The sequence below is a fragment of the Lycorma delicatula genome, chromosome 4 (assembly GCF_047948215.1).
Source record: "Lycorma delicatula isolate Av1 chromosome 4, ASM4794821v1, whole genome shotgun sequence".
Lineage (NCBI taxonomy): Eukaryota > Metazoa > Arthropoda > Insecta > Hemiptera > Fulgoridae > Lycorma > Lycorma delicatula.
Genome location: NC_134458.1, coordinates 32,881,288 through 32,897,731, shown reverse-complemented (window position 1 = coordinate 32,897,731; position 16,444 = coordinate 32,881,288). Strand labels below are relative to the sequence as shown.

General features: G+C 29.9%; 1 protein-coding gene across 2 annotated transcripts in view; it reads right to left on the bottom strand.

The window, feature by feature from the left end:
- Positions 1 to 16,444, bottom strand: part of sno (Protein strawberry notch) — a 141,058-nt gene that overhangs the window by 26,257 nt on the left and 98,357 nt on the right. For both annotated transcript variants that reach the window (XM_075362614.1, XM_075362615.1), the window contains exons 19-22: positions 14,540 to 14,652; positions 12,911 to 13,082; positions 10,055 to 10,279; positions 3,993 to 4,180 (exon numbers count right to left, since the gene is read on the bottom strand). In XM_075362614.1, coding sequence (XP_075218729.1) covers positions 3,993 to 4,180; positions 10,055 to 10,279; positions 12,911 to 13,082; positions 14,540 to 14,652 — 698 coding nt within the window. The remainder of the gene's footprint in view (positions 1 to 3,992; positions 4,181 to 10,054; positions 10,280 to 12,910; positions 13,083 to 14,539; positions 14,653 to 16,444) is intronic.

The following is a 16,444-nucleotide window of genomic DNA, read 5'->3' as shown; positions in this document are numbered from 1 at the left end:
TTAAATGAAATTCAACCAAAGCCAATTAAAGCATTTTTAGAACACCAATCGGACAGATATCCAGAAGATAATAAAATTTTCTCACATAAAATAACATTTCATTCTTTAGACTAAGAATGTGTTTTTTCCATAAAAGATTGCAATCGATAGTTACCGCTAGATATTTCATACTATCGACTTCATCAATACTATCGCAACTACAGTCAACTATTTTAAAACAAGTGAGATTATGATATCTAACATGCAAGTTGCTAGTTTTTTCACCCTTTAACTGGAAGGTTATGTATTTGAATTTAGATACATTTAAATGTAATCCCATTTTTGGTTAACCACAACCTAATTTTAAATAAGTCATAGATTTCAAAATTCGGACAAAGCTTCTTTCTCTATAAAAAAAGGCAGTATCATCTGCATATGAGGACAAATAACCTTACAATTTGCCAGAACAGCAGTCTTTAATATAAATTAGGAACAGAATTGGGCCCAAAACTGAACCTTAAGGTACATTGAATTCTAATACTTCCTCATTAGTGAGCGTATTTCTAATTTTAACATTATGAGTTCTTCCCTTTAAGTAGGATTCATACCGGTTAAAGGCTAAACCTCTTATATCAGCTTGCTCCATCTAATTTAATAAAATATTATGTTCAATGACATCAAAGGCCTTTTGGATATCCAAAAAGAGGATGCCAACTTCAGAATCTTTATTGATGCCATTTATCAACTGTGAGACAAATTTAAGTAAGTAATTTTCAGTACCTAAATTTTTCTGAAAGCCAAATTGGTTAACACTGAAAAAATTATTTTTATTAAGAAAGTTAACCAGTCTTAACTTTACTAGTTTCCAGAATCTTTGAAAATTGTGAAAGCAGAGCTATTGGCCTAAAGTTACTGACATAATTATCAACTCCTTTTTCATAAATAGCAACTACCAATGCATGTTTAAGTTTATCTGGAAATTTACCGATTGCAAACTTAAATTGCATAAATATGCAAAAACATGAGAAATATGTTCACACATGAATTTTAGGGCATGTGAAGAAATCTCCCAACACTAGTAGACATTTTGGTTTTCATACACTTTATAAGCTTTTCAATCTCGAGATAATGTGTAGGCTCTAGGAAAACAGTGGCTCCTGCTTCAGTTAAGGTAAAAATATTGATTCTGAACTGTAATATTCTCAAGAGGTCTTTTTAGTTTCTTTGCGATTCCTAAAAAATAGTTATTAAAAATATCCTAAATCTTTTGAACCTCAGCTTTAATCTCAGTTTTAATTCCGTCTATCTAATTTTTTTTATCCTTTTTACCTATTAAATGATCAATTAGTTTCAACTGTTCCCTAGTATTACCATTGTTATTAATAAAGAAATTTCTAAAATATTATTCTTTAGCATTCCTAATGTCACAGATAAGTCTATTCCTGTACCTACTGTAATATCTTTTTAAATCTAAATTATATGGTAGATTTTTAACTTTTTTAAACAATAATTTTTTCTTTTAATTCTATTTAATAAATTATCTGATACCCAGGGTTTAATTTTGATGACATTTTTAGTTTTTGTTTTAAACTCTGCTTTTTTCAGAGCATAATTTTAAAAGTTTATAAAATAGCTCAAAAGCTCTATCCACATCTTTTTCATGAATACTTTATTCCAATCAGTGTTTAAGATCTCAAGTTTAAACCTAACTAAATGAATAATACTATACTGATATAGTGTTACATTCTGAGTTTACTTTGTATATAAGCTCTTTAATATCACTCCAGACAAGTATAAAGGAATGGTCTGTGATGCCAGAATGTGTGACATCAGCAAAAAAACAAATTAAATTCATAGTATGAGCTGTACGGTTCAACCCACAGACAACTAGGTGTATTCAAGTTTATTTTCACTCAAAATTAGTACAAGGAAAGACTAAATTTCTTTAACCTCTATTTAACAAAGTAATTTCTACTTATAATAGGTGTTTTAATTATTTAGATTGTTTCTTATACAGCACATGATCAAATAATTTATATTTTATTATTTAAAAGTTTTAATGAAACTTTAATAAAGCCAGGTTTTAAAATAGAAAAACACATTTGAAAAATTATTTCTGTGTGCTTCAAGGCCACCTAGTCAATAGGTTTTGAAGTTAAAATAACATTCTATTTTAGAATTGGTTTATCTTTTCTTCTGATGCAAAACATACAAGCTATTGTTCTTGTTTCCACATATATCCCTAATTTAATATAGGCGGGCGATAACGGTAGCAATGATGTGAGAGGGGCGCACAGTGTATGGACGCGCGGATACAAGCATCACTCCCGCCGCGCACTTCTCCCACCATAGCGGTGCTGCAGCCCCACCACTCTCAGGCTCCTATAAAAGAGTGTGCACAAGAGTGAATTGGCAATTCATCGTCGACCAACACCTGGAGAAGACCAAAGTCTACTGGCTGGCTCAAAGTGGAATTACCCGGTAGATGCCAACATCCCCGCCGGAGCAGCAGGCCTGGCTAGCCCGCCGAAAGAGCCACTGGATGCGAACATTACATTCCCGCTCCAGCTCATCAGCAAGAGCCGGCCCAGAATGGGATCACTCTGGGAGAACCGCCTTGGCTGCGCTGACAAAAGATGACTAATGCCGACACTGCGAGGCTCTGGGGGCCACCACTGCCACGCTGTAGTGGGGACCCAACTGCCGCTGAGGGAAAGCCTGGTCGAACTTCAATGGACGAGCCGCAACTCCTTGACTTCGTCGGAAACCAGCTTCCAGAAACAACAGCTCTTCTAAGAGCTAACACTAAATAACGGCCCTTTTCAGGGCCACTGCAAGGTTATGAATTACGTGCCATCGAAGCCACTCGGTGACATTCTAAAAAATTATAAAATCAAATTCATTCTTTTAATTGCATGTTAGAGGGGGGGAGATATTTAAAATTTCAAGTGGCATTATTTGCACTAGTCATCAGAATTTATTGTTAGTATCACAAACTGGCCCTTTATATAGTGTTTAAATTTGGCTATTGCAGGAAACAGTTTATTAAGCATGACTTTGGCTGTTACCATTTTAATCTTTATTTCATACTATTTAATTCTATGATTCTACTCTCTGAAACATTACAATTGTTGTAGAACCACATAAGCATAGGCAGTTATAAAAAAATATATATTTATATTTGGATCAGCGCATACCAATTTTAATTTCACATCATATGCAATTTTTTTCCATTGGGTGCATAAAATTACCTCAGATTATTTATTATAATTAAACTTATTAGTTTGAGTTTAATTAATTTTTTCTTAAATCTATCATTAAAATCTCAGACATGGTTTAGACATTATTCTAATGAGAAAGACGAGGTAGATGAAATATAAGGTAGAAAAACCTGAACTTTACATGAAAGCTAAAACCAACTAATTTTGGAAACTAATATGCTAACCACTAGACCAAATAGTCAAACAAAACTCCCAAATCATACTTCTAATTTAAAATACCCACAGCATACTGACTGTCAGATTACTACATATAAAAGAATTAAGTATGATGCTGACATTCAAACAATCATGACTGTGTACTCATTTTAATTTTTGACTTATATTTTTGATCTCCTGATGATGGTTTGAAACATCATTTCAAACGTCTTCTTGGCTGGTAAAGTGGTTAAAATATGTTTAATTATTAAATATATCAGCAGAAACCATGTTTAAGAAATTTAAGTAAAAAGTACGACAAATTTTTGGCACCACTTCCAGTAGTAGTAGTTCAAAGTTCAATAAAATAAAAAAAAAACAATACTAATAAAACTGCCAACATTACTACTGTAGTAAATAATCAATATTACTGTAGAAACGTTTGCATGTATCTTTGCAAATTTTGTAACTAAATAGTTTATTTATAGGTTATAATAATTTAAACTGAAAAACTCTATTAATGACAGTTCTCAATACCTTAATAAAAGCAGTTCCTATCATTTCAACTAACTGAAACTGTACATAAAAAATGTTTACCTGATGCGACAGGTAAAATCCTTCTTTGTCATCATTGAGTTCAATCCATCTTTCCATAGCTTCTTCCCAACTCATACCCCTTTCAACATGAACAATGTGTAATTCTGTAGTTGCACTGCCGGTAGAATGTTTCCTCAAGAATGTGAACAGTTTTACTCGCTTAACATTTTCACCAGTTGTACCTAAATCTGTTTGACAAAAAAAGTTAAAACAGATTTCATTAAAATTTTAAATATGATATAAATTCATACTGATTAACAGGAAGGTGTCCAGATATAAAATTCAATAAAGTAAGAAACCAATTAGATGAAACTTTTCTAAGGGGTTGGGAATGGTTTGGTTTGAAAGTGAATGATGGTGAGAAATGAGAACATGATTTAAGTGCTCGATACAGAAATGAAGTTATTGTAAAATTAATCCTAAAGGGTAAGACTAAAAAAAGATAAGACATCCTAAGATTCACTGCTACATGTTGAAGGAGCACTTCACCAACAAATTTCAGCAGCATCAGCTGATACAGTTTAAAGATGTCAACAAGGATTACAGAACACTTTCTAAAAAAGTTTAATGTTGTAGATGAGGAAGAGGGTCTAAAGTGTCCGGCAGGTATAACGTAATAATAAATACATAATATGACAGGGGTATTCTATTTTAATTCAAACAATTTTCAAAAATGTTATTGTATCAATATTTTTGATTTTGATGATATTTGGTATATGTTAACTACCCACCTGTAGTGGTCAAAAAATATTTTTTTATATTTAAAAAAAAAAAAAAATTTTTTTTCTTGAGTAATAGACTTTCTAACTTGCCAACAGGTAAAAACAGTCACTTTTTCCATGAGCTGTAGCATTCATATTTTAACTTCATACAGAGGTCAAAAAGGGCTTTTTGGAAAGAGCAAGGATTGAACTTAATCTTCGTGTACTCAAATTCCATTTTGTTACATAACCAAATTATGTTATGTTTACAAATAGTTTTTTTTCAAATTTTGGGCCCAAAATAAATAATGAAGGGCTTAAGGTAACAAGCCTGTTTTTTACCTTTTAAATCTTAGGTACTAGTAGTAGTTATAAAAAAAAAATTGTACTGTTACCGACTGTCCTTCATTAAAAAAAATGGCCATCAAATCATAAGATTTTGAAAATGTCTCACTTTTGGGGCCCATAAACCACATGTCAGACAGGTAGCAAAATTTCTGAAATTTTTACAGCAGTAAGTACTTCCTATGTACTTTAAAACCATATAAAATTTATTTTGTTACTCACAGAGATTGACGAGTAATGAAGCCATCAAAATCACTAAAAACATTGTTCCTTCTAACGATAAAGAATATATCCAAAGAATTCACAGCATGTATTTTTTCAGATAATAATGTAGGCCTACTATACAAAATATTTTAATATGTCTATAATGAGATTGCTTATATTCTAGATAGTTAGTTACTTTAAGTATGACTCATACACACAAACTCATGTTTAAACATGAAAGTGAGACATGAATGTTTGCATAATCCTGAATGTAAACATTTTAAAAGGCATAGTTACTGTTTTGATTTCAATGTGATATGTTTTATTGTTGCTAGTGTTAATACTGTGGTTAGGTAATGTACACTTGTTTATAAAGTAATTTTATTAGCAGTGAACTCTCTTTCATGTGATATATTTTATTTTTTAGAGAAATTCTTATTTTAGCTGTGGAGAAACTGGGATACGACAAAGTGAAGTGCAATTGGTAGTTTTATAATTTATACTAACTGTATTGTTATTGTAAGAACCCTTGCATTTTATAAAAACGGATTATGGAGTGTTCAATTGGCATTCACATTGAAACAGTATGTCACAAATAGCTTACAGTATTGCATGATATTTTAGAATTTACTGAACAGCAAATAACATTGATATCTTTAAGGAGTGGATGCACTATAACAAAAAATATCTGTACTTTTCATAAAACCAAATGTTTAGATAAATATTTTCATATTAACGGGAAAAGTTGCTCTGACCAATTTAGTTGTTACACTAAACCGATTAAGAAATCTCTTTCACACTTTCAACACGTAATCCAAATTTAAAATTCCAGGCATAGCACTGTGTACAAAGTGCTTAAACAAAATATAAAAACCACAAGATGATACAGAAAGTGAACCGGAATGCCAAGATATATTTGAGCCTCAATGTGTTATAGTTGAGGCAGAGAATAAAGTTTGTTCAACACTTGGCATCATTTTGTTTCAAAGAAACAATTTTTTTATTTTTCTGATGGCTCCTCAGCCCAGTATAAAAACAAAAAAAAGATTCATTAATTTGTGCTACCATCAAGATTTTGAAATTGCAGTTGAATGGCATTTTTTTGCCTCATATCATGGAAAAGGACCAGGTGTTGTATTGGTGGAACTGTAAAAAAGACTGTGACTAAAGCAAACCTTCAAAGGAAAGTCAACAATCAAATTGTTACACCTTCTGAAATGTACAATTATTGCAAAGACAATATTATAAATATAACATTTATTTTCAGCTCTAATAAAGATGTCAAGAAACTGAAAATACCTCAGTTCTCGTTATCAGGTAATCACAACAGTCCCAGAAACAAGAACCTTTCAGAGTTATGTTCCAACAAGTCAAAAATGTATTTTGAAAGTCCAGGTGACCTCTGAATCAGAAACATGTATGTTAGTATCGGTTCACAAGGGCATTAGTTTTCTGACTGCTTTATAGGTTTACCAAAGCCAAAATGTAAAGATTACGTCTGCTGTGTATACGATGGCAAGTGATGGTTAGGAAGTCATTGAAGTCAAAATACATGAAAATGAAGAGGAATGTTGAATACACTTTTTCCATCTGCAGGGTCCTGGTATTTCATTCAAGAAATCATTGAGAGATAATCAAACATGAGTTCAACTGCAAAATATTTTAAAGACTCTCACACCTTCAGAGCTTTTTTTTTCTATCAACCACTGGAAGAGGGGAAAACATTACACCAAAGATGAGTGAGGACTTATCTGTTATACTCAATAAAATAATGGCAGGAGCACTAAGTTATTTTAGTTAAGTTTGTTATCAAAAAGTGCAAGATTTATTCATAACTTGCAGGAGTGAAATAAGGTAAGTTAATCGAACAACTTATTAATGATTTGAATCATTTAACATTCTGTAATTATTATTTATCATCCAGTAATTGACTATTTATTAATTATCAATTTATTCATTCTAATGAATTTAATTGTAATTATTATAATCTGAAAAAAATACATAACTGTATTTTTTGATACGTTATTTACGGTTAGAAGGAACAGTGTTTTTAGCAGTTTTGTTGGCTTCATTACTCCCTTTGAGTAAAAAAATAAATCTTATATGGTTTTAAAGTTTATAAAAAGTACTTACAGCTGCAAAAATTTCAGATTTTTGCTACCTGTCCCACATGCGGTTTTTGTGCCCCAAAAATGAGACATTTTTAAATCTTGTTTGGCATTGTTGTCATTTGGCGGCCATTTTATTTAATGAAGGACTGTCGGTAACAGTACAATTTTTTTTATAACTACTACTAGCACCTAAGAGTTAAAAGGTAAAAACCAGGCCTGTTACCCTAAGCCCTTCATTATTTATTTTGGTCCCAAAATGTGAAAAAAACAATTTGCAAACATAACTTCAGTAAATATTACAAGATTTGGTTATGTAACAAAATGAATTTTGAGTATACTAAGATGAAGTTCCATCTTTGCTCTTTTCAAAACGCCCTTTTTGACCTCTGTATGATGTAAAATACGAATCCTACAGCTCATGGAAAAAGTGACAAAAATGGCTGGTTTTACCTATTGGCGAGTAAGAAAATAAATAGCCTATTACACAAGAAATTTTTTTTTAAATATAAAAAAAATATTTTTGGCCATTACTAGGTGGGTATTTATCATATACCAAATATCAAAAATAGTGATGCACTGATCATTTGTTGAATTAGAATGGAACTCTCAAACATTACTATAAATAAGTTTGATTACCACATTAAAAGTACTTATTGTATGATAAATTCACAAAAATTTATTTTAACAAAACTAATATCTAAGAGGCATATGATAAATTTGTGATTACAGAAAAAGGAGCTTTCTCAACCTTAAAAAGGTTTTATTACTCATAATTTTTGTTGTTAAATATCAAATGTAATAAGAGCAGACTGTGATACTTTAGCTAATTAACAAATTCCTTCTAAATTAACAATGTCATCCAATAAATTATATATATATTTTGATATAACCTCTACAACCTACATATACAGAAGAAAGTTTAAATTCAGCTAAATCTATACATTTTTATACTTATTTAGCTGTATAAGGTTTAATAAAATTAAAATCACAAGTGAGAGTTTAGAATGCAAGCAGACCCAGTAGCAGAACCATATATTAATAATGCTCTCCTAATGGTTGTTAAAATTAATCTAATATAATTTACTTTTTTGATTTAATTTTATTAAAATAGTAAATTGTTTGCATATTTCAAAAACAAAATCATAAAGGTATAGTATTCACCATACAACTAAAACATTTTCCTCTGAAAAATTATACTTTACGAATCACTAGATGGAAAAGAAATCGAGTTTTACACCATATTAAACAACATGCCATTGCTCTTTATGCTTTATTGCTGAGATTTTAAATTATTTGGAAAAAATTACAAGAATTATGGAATTATCTATAAAAGCATATACATTAACCCATTTTTTGCTTTTTTTCCAGGTAGAACAATTTCAAAATTTCACATTTCTAAACTTATTTAAATATTTTAATGAAAGTTCTATTTTTTAAGTGCATATATAAATCTTTCTGACAAAATATAAAAGGAAAGAAAAGATTTCCTATTAAAACTGCTGGCAAATTTTGTTGTCACTTGTAAGAGTACATTCACTTCATGTAATTCGAGGCAGTGATGACCTTCTACTTTTTTCAACAACTACTATGTTCTTCTTTCCTTTGCAACCCTTTTTCCAGCCTATTAATTGAACAGCTTTTGGTTAATACTATTTATATACCAAAATAGTGGTGTTAAAAAATAATTTAATGCAGAAAAAAATTTCCTATCTATACTTAAGAGTCAAGTAAATCTTTTGAAAATATCTGCCATGCTGAAATCAACCATCAGAAATTTTATTATAAAACTTTAAAATTAAGAAAACGCTATTCTTAAATATGCTTAAGCGATACTTCTTGTTCACATAAAATAAATATGTTTGAAAAATCATTTTAAATGATAAATATACATTTATACTGAAAAAAAAAAATTAAAAAATTGTTATAAAGCAATGAAGGATGAATTAGCAGTATGTGAATACAACAGTAACTTCATGCTCTGGGCAGCAACTTATTTGAATGAAAGAGCTCATTTTCAAATTCAACTGCACAAATTTTGCAACATGCAGTTTCTTATAAAACTGATTGAAACAAAGATCATGTTTCTACATGATCTTTGTTTCAATCAGTAAAACAAATTTATTGTTTTACAATAAATTTGTTCTATAGAAATTTATCATAGAAACAAACAAAAACTAATTATGTGCCTCAATTCTACTGATACCTAAATTAATGCCTACTACTCAGTATACTTCAAAACAATATGTTTTACTTATATATAAATATACCTAAATTCAGTCTTTTACTTACAAGTACATTAAACCCTACACAACAAATGGGAGAATTCATCTTAAATATATTATACACAATGAATGAAATTTACAGATTTGTATAAACAACAAATACAGTGTGCTATATATCAGTAATAGTTTGAGTTGATGTCAACTCTCATTACAACAAACTTCTACCGTTTTAATAAACTGTTAAAATTCCAAAAATATAAAGTTATTTCCTAATTTTCAGTTTAACCTGCCCAGCTCTGGATGCTGTTCTAAAAATATAAGAGGGAGGAGATAATCACTAGCTTAACTTAAAATAAAGTTACTCAGAAAGAAACAAAATATCATATATGGGTACGACATAAATATACTGATTCTATCATCAAAAAATAATCTCATTCTTATCACAATAATAAAAATTACGAAGTTCAGCTTACTCTTACCTAAAATTCCGAGATCAAATCGACCTGATTTCTTTGCTTGAACAATTATCGCTTGAAGAGTATCTGTGAAATACTTGAATAATCGATTCTGAAGTTCAACAGGCATACCAAGAATACGATTAAGGAATTTGCTCATATTATTGTAATCTTTATCCAGCATTAGGACACCAGGCATTGAATCGCTGTTGATAATCAATCCAACACCAACTAATGCATCAGCAACATCTGCATATTTTACAAACATAAGTAAAGTAGTAATGGTATAATTAAAAGTTAAAATTTCTATGAAATAAAATTTACTAACCTAAAATTTTCCAGAGTTTAAAGAAATTATTTTTCACAAGTGACCTTTATAACACAGCCAACAGTTTTAAAGATAAGACACAACCTAGTGTAAATTAAAATATTAATGTAAATTTATATGTAAAACAATTCATTTTAAAAAAGATTGTGCAAAACAAAACTACTATATATTATAATGCATAACTTTGGAAATGAAACTGCATACTATACTGTAGCAAAGCATTAACAATAAGATGCAGAATTTCATTGTAAATAATAATTACTGTCATTTTAAAATGATAAAAAAATTGTTGAATACTTTACAAGAAAAGCATTTATTCTTGAAGTCTCTGTTCAGACAAAAAAAAATCCTAAAAATTTGTATTTAATTCAGAATTCTATCATTTTTAAACAGCAGTTTATACAACTACGAATGAAAATAATGTTTTTTTAATATTATTCTAAAAATAACAAAAATTGTACTCATACAATACTTGGTTAATGTTAATTGTTTTTATATTATTTATAAATAGTACAAATTTTTTCTGAGCAACTTAAAAAAGCAACTGCTGAGGTATGAATTAATGTCTGTTAATAAAATATTATCAAAAGTTATACAGAACATAAAATTATATTCCTTGAATTCAATGTAGATGCTATATTATTGTAAACAAACTGTTTTGAAGCAATATAGGCTGTCTTAATCAGGACCTTTAGATAGTTCTTAAGCTGAACAAAGCACCAGTGGTGTTTGATAAGCTCATGAAAAAATAAACATGTCACAATTTTTTAGGAAAAATCCTTTTTTTTATTTTCAAGTTCTTCGTTCAATAATGCTCAAGATTCTTGATCCCATTCCACTAGATACAATGATTTATCAGTCTTCACAATAGGCAGATGTTTTGGCAATAACTTCATCATTTCATGAGAATCTCTTTTCGGTAAGCCACTTCTTCTTCATATTTGGAAACGGATAATAGTTTGAAGGTAAAGATCTGGTGAGCAGGGTAGATGTGGAAGAATTCTGTAGCACAATGTGAATAATTTTACTGTCACAATCACAGAAGATGAGCCGGTAGATCGACTCGATGAGAAAGAACCTTCTTTTTTATCAGATATGACAGTTTTTGCTTTATTTTCTCATTTAGATGATCTAGTAAAGACACATAATACTGTCTGATTACTGTTTTACACTCTCCAGGAAGTTAATGAAGGTTATGGTATGAGCATCACAAATGACAAGTGGCCATCACCTTTCTGCAGATGAAATGGTTTCATTTTTTGGAACAAATTCCCTAATTGCAACCTGTTGTTTTGAGTTAAATTATCACGACCAATGGAACTTTTCACCTATAGAATGATGTATTCCAAGTTTCATAAAGTCTTATGAAATGGTAAAAATGTTTTTCAGGTTTTGCATATATAAATATTCATGTACAATAAGATCCGACCATTCATTTGAGGTACCCATCATTTTAGTGATCTCGTGTACTTTCAATATTTTATTTTCTACATCTCATTCTCATCATATCATGGATTTTTTTTAACGTTTTCTGTAGGTGAAACCTCAAAAAGTTGCCTGAAATGTTTAGCGTTGTTTGAACTCATATTAACACTCACAAAATAACTCGTAAACTATTCTTATTGACAGAGCTGACTCGTTTATCCAGCTTAACATCAGTTTCCTCTGCCGGTTTGTCTTTCAATAAATAATGTTTGATCGCCATATGAAATATTCTTTTGTCCATTTATCATAAATCACAATCAACTCAAACGGCTGCTGACAGAAATATGAATGTATCTGACTGAAACTTGGTGTGTATTCCTAGCGAAGATGCAAGAAACTAAGAATGACCTCATCGATGTAATACAAGCTCCGTCCCCCAGCTTTTCATAGACTTATCAAACACCTCTCACATAGACTGCACGGTCTAACACTTCTGTTATTTTATTTACAATTTATGGATTCTGGAAAAGACAATAACATTCGCTTATGACTTGGTCCAAGGACAGGAAGTAAGGATTAACAGCCGACAGTGCTTACTGCAGTAATATTATGTGCTTAAATCCAGTGTCCTTACCTAACTAAAAAAATAAAACATTCTAACATTGGGTAATTGGATTCCCTTTGGATGTTTAACAGCACGTGTTGATTAATTACTTTAGGAAAATTATACAAGCTAAACTGATGTACAGTGACGTAGAGGTAATGTCTGATGCGTGCAATGTTCACTAAGATCTATTATCTATTATTCATAATACGCTCATATTAATTAAAATCCAGTGGAACCAAACCCAAATTATATTGCATATCAAACTTTTGTTTAATATTAGTGTAATTGTTTTTACTGTTTACCAATAGTATTAAGAGATTAATCTGTCTTTGCGTTAGAGATAAGTCACTAATTTAATTAACTGAGAAGACCAAATGATTTTTTTATTATTTAAAAAATCTTCAAGTGTGTATCAGGAAGCTGCTTGCAGTCATTAATAAGTTTTCCTAGAAAATATTCTTAACAGCCATTATTACACAGATATTTTTTAATAGTAAAGAAAATAAAATGCAGTAATTACCTTTAAAGAAATCTCCTTTGTAATCTCTAGGAGGAGGAACTAATGGAGCTTCATACCCCATGACTGTTTTCATAGTTGCTTCTAAAGCAGCTCTTCCATACTTATTATCAATATTAAATCTTGATAAATCTCTAGTTTCAGTAGCTCTCCTATCACCATGAGTTAATGCACCCTAAATAAAAACATTAAAAAAATTACAATAATCATTTATTTTACATAAATGACATCGCAATTACTTTTCGCTTAACTACAAAGAGTGTCTTAGTGGGAATTGATTAATAATTTGCATAACGCACTTTAAGTTTACCGTAATGGGTAAGAAAAAAAAAATTTTTATATTACAAAAAAAAACCCTTTATTAATAAAATTTATATAGGTACAATTACAAAGATTGATTAAGTAATGTAGACATCAAAAGCAGATTGGCTAAAGCAAGAACTTTCATGCAGAAAAGAAACATGCTAATATCAAATACAGATTAAAAATTGGGAAAAATTCTTAAAAACATTCATATTGAACGTAGCAATTAACGGTAGACAGTCACGGACAAGAGAAAAAAAAAGAGGGCTTTGAAATGGGGTGTTACAGGAGGATAAAAATCAGGTGTCTGTAAAATTTTAAATGAAGGGTCTTTAAGGTTAATGGAATAGGTGAGTAATTTGTGTGAAGAGACAAACAAAGTCGGTAGCAATATATTAAGTCATACAGGTTTAGTTAATTCGGTGATGCAAGGATATGCAGAAAGTAAAAACTGTAGAGGAAGACAAAAACTGGAATATACAAATCAGATACCTGAGGATCTAGGATGTAGTAAATATGTTGAGGTAAGAAGATTAGAGCAGATTAGATAGGAATGGAGATTAGTATCTGAACTGATGATAAAAGCCATATTCCTTCATTACCTAAATTACTTTGTAACTTTGTGCAGACAGAAAAACATATAACTATTAAAAAAAAAAAAAAAGTCGCATTTCTATAGTATTAACATGTACCATCTTCTTCAATAATCCATCTTACACTTGTACTGTCCATACAAGAGTGTATGTAGAAGAAACGAGTTGGATCCAATTACAAAACAAGAACGTATGAAAATTCCTCTAAGGCTATTCACACAGAAAGATAAGCTAAGTTTCAGTCCCAATTAAGGGTTATTTCTGTTCTGTGCAATTAAAGTTTAGTTATGCTGTTTTCTAAGATACTGTTTTATTTCCTTTCAAATAGTCTCTGTACTTTGCTGATTTTAGGTTCCATAAACATGGAGAGTGTGTGTAATAGTCAATTAGTGTTTCTATTGTATTATAAAACCATGTATTAAAATATAAAACCAAAATTTATTACTTAAAATAACTGCACAACACTATTTGTGTTGACTTTAAAATCCAGTACTCCTTGCATTTAACCCGTTGACTATACTACTCGCACTATATATTTAGCTTCATAGAACAAAAAAATCTAGTGATTTTAACTTATTTCTCAATCACTCTTCTACTAATTTATATAGCTCCATTTCAATACTCTTAATTTTCTTTTAAAAACTGAAAAAAAAGAGAAATATTTTAAAGTGAACAAAAATAACTTGTGGTTTGTCTAAAAAAAAACAAAAAAAAAAAAAAAACATGAATTACATACCAAACTTTCTAATCTTTTTGCAACAATAGAGGCAAATCTTCTTTCACCAGCTAAATCGGATATGAGGAAAATGTATTCTGGTGCGTTCACTTGGTTACTTCTGTGAGTTCGACCTGTAATTAAAACAATAATGATCATAAACTTAAATAGCAATCTTTTATTAATAACAGACATTTTAAAAGAAGTATATCAAAATATAATTATAACAATATATTCTATGTCACCGTCTTAAACATTATTCATAATTTGGTGTTGTGCAAGCTCCAGGATTACTCAACTAATTTACATGTAAATTTATGATCGATGTTAATTTACCATTTTGCAAAATCAGTAGTACTAGTAGAATCAAAGAGATAATGTATAACAGAAATCCATGAGAAAATGCCAACAGGCAAGGAAAGCTTAATGTTACCACCACTACATCCATAAAATTATACCATTAGACTGCAGTTCAGAACCAGATTTAAGTCTGATAATTAAAGTTGATAATTTTTAAAAAACCTATAGTTTTAGATACTATAAATATTTTATATCTGTAGGCATAATTGGATTCATGTCCATAAACAACAAGTCAGTAACATGGGTTTGCGCAACAGCAGAAGTAAGAATCAATTTCTTCAGTTTTTCACTTTGATAGTTAATTGCCAGCAATTAATGTAACTCTTCTGCAATAAACTGTTCATATGTTTTTGTATATTAGGTGTGAAGCTAGAAAATGAGCAATACTCTGTACATAATTGCATTTGCAGCCCTCTTTTTGATTCTAATTTCTACATTAAAATGAAAATACAAATGTAGAATGGTGGAAAAAAATTAGTTTATAGTTTATATACACTTTAAATTTCAATTTTGTTTTATAATTTTCATTAGATTCTTTTTGGAAAGAAATTTAATGTATCTCTGAATAAGATGTAGTCTCAATGGTATTTTCTTTTTAATCTTACAAAGAAGGTATTGTTTTTATAATCTTTTGTAAAATTTTTTTTAATGTAATTTATTTAAAAATTTTATTTTTTCAAATATTTAATGACAACTTTAACTGCTTAAAATTTAGTTTACAGTCAATATTTTATTTTACAAATGTCACAATAAAGTGTACTTGTGTTTTAGTCATATTTTATTAACTTAGTAAGAAACTACAATTTATAAATAATTCTTGTACTACTTCTCTTCTACCTTCTTTAAAAACTAAATTTTCTGAAAAAGTCACTTTACTTCCATGCATGCAGAGGAAAAATTAATTTTGATTGAACAATTTATTAAAGGCATTAAGAAACACCAGAGCGCACAGGTTCATGGTCATGTTTTTTAAAGTTTGTCATAAAGGCTGTATAACATGGTTATACAGCCTTTATGACAAACTTTGTGGTTTCTCATTAAAAGAAAATAGATTAAAAACATTTAATCCATAATAAAGTGTCCCAAACTGAACTTCTATTTTAAACTTGCCGCAATTTTTAAACCAGAGTAAAGATTTTTATATGCTGTTATTAGTAAACACTGAGGTTAAATTATAGAAAAGTACACACTTGAACAACACGTAGAAATTGTAATATACCAATTTAATGAGTTATCAAAAGAAAAAAAAAATCATCTTTGAGGCACATTTTCTCCTTATAGTCTTTTTCAATACACAAGATTGTCGAATTTGGGTATCAGAAAATCAAAAAAAAAGATTACTGAACTTCCTATGCATGCTCAAAGAGTCACAGTTTGGTACGGATTTTGTGCTGGAGGACTGATTTGGACCTTACTTCTTTGAAAATGAAAATGGAGATGCTGCTACCATCAAGGGAGTTTGATATCGTGAGATGATTTCTAATTTTTAATGGCCTAAAATTAATTACATGGATGTGGAGGACATGTGCTTTCAACAAGATGGATGCCACACTGCCAATGAAACCA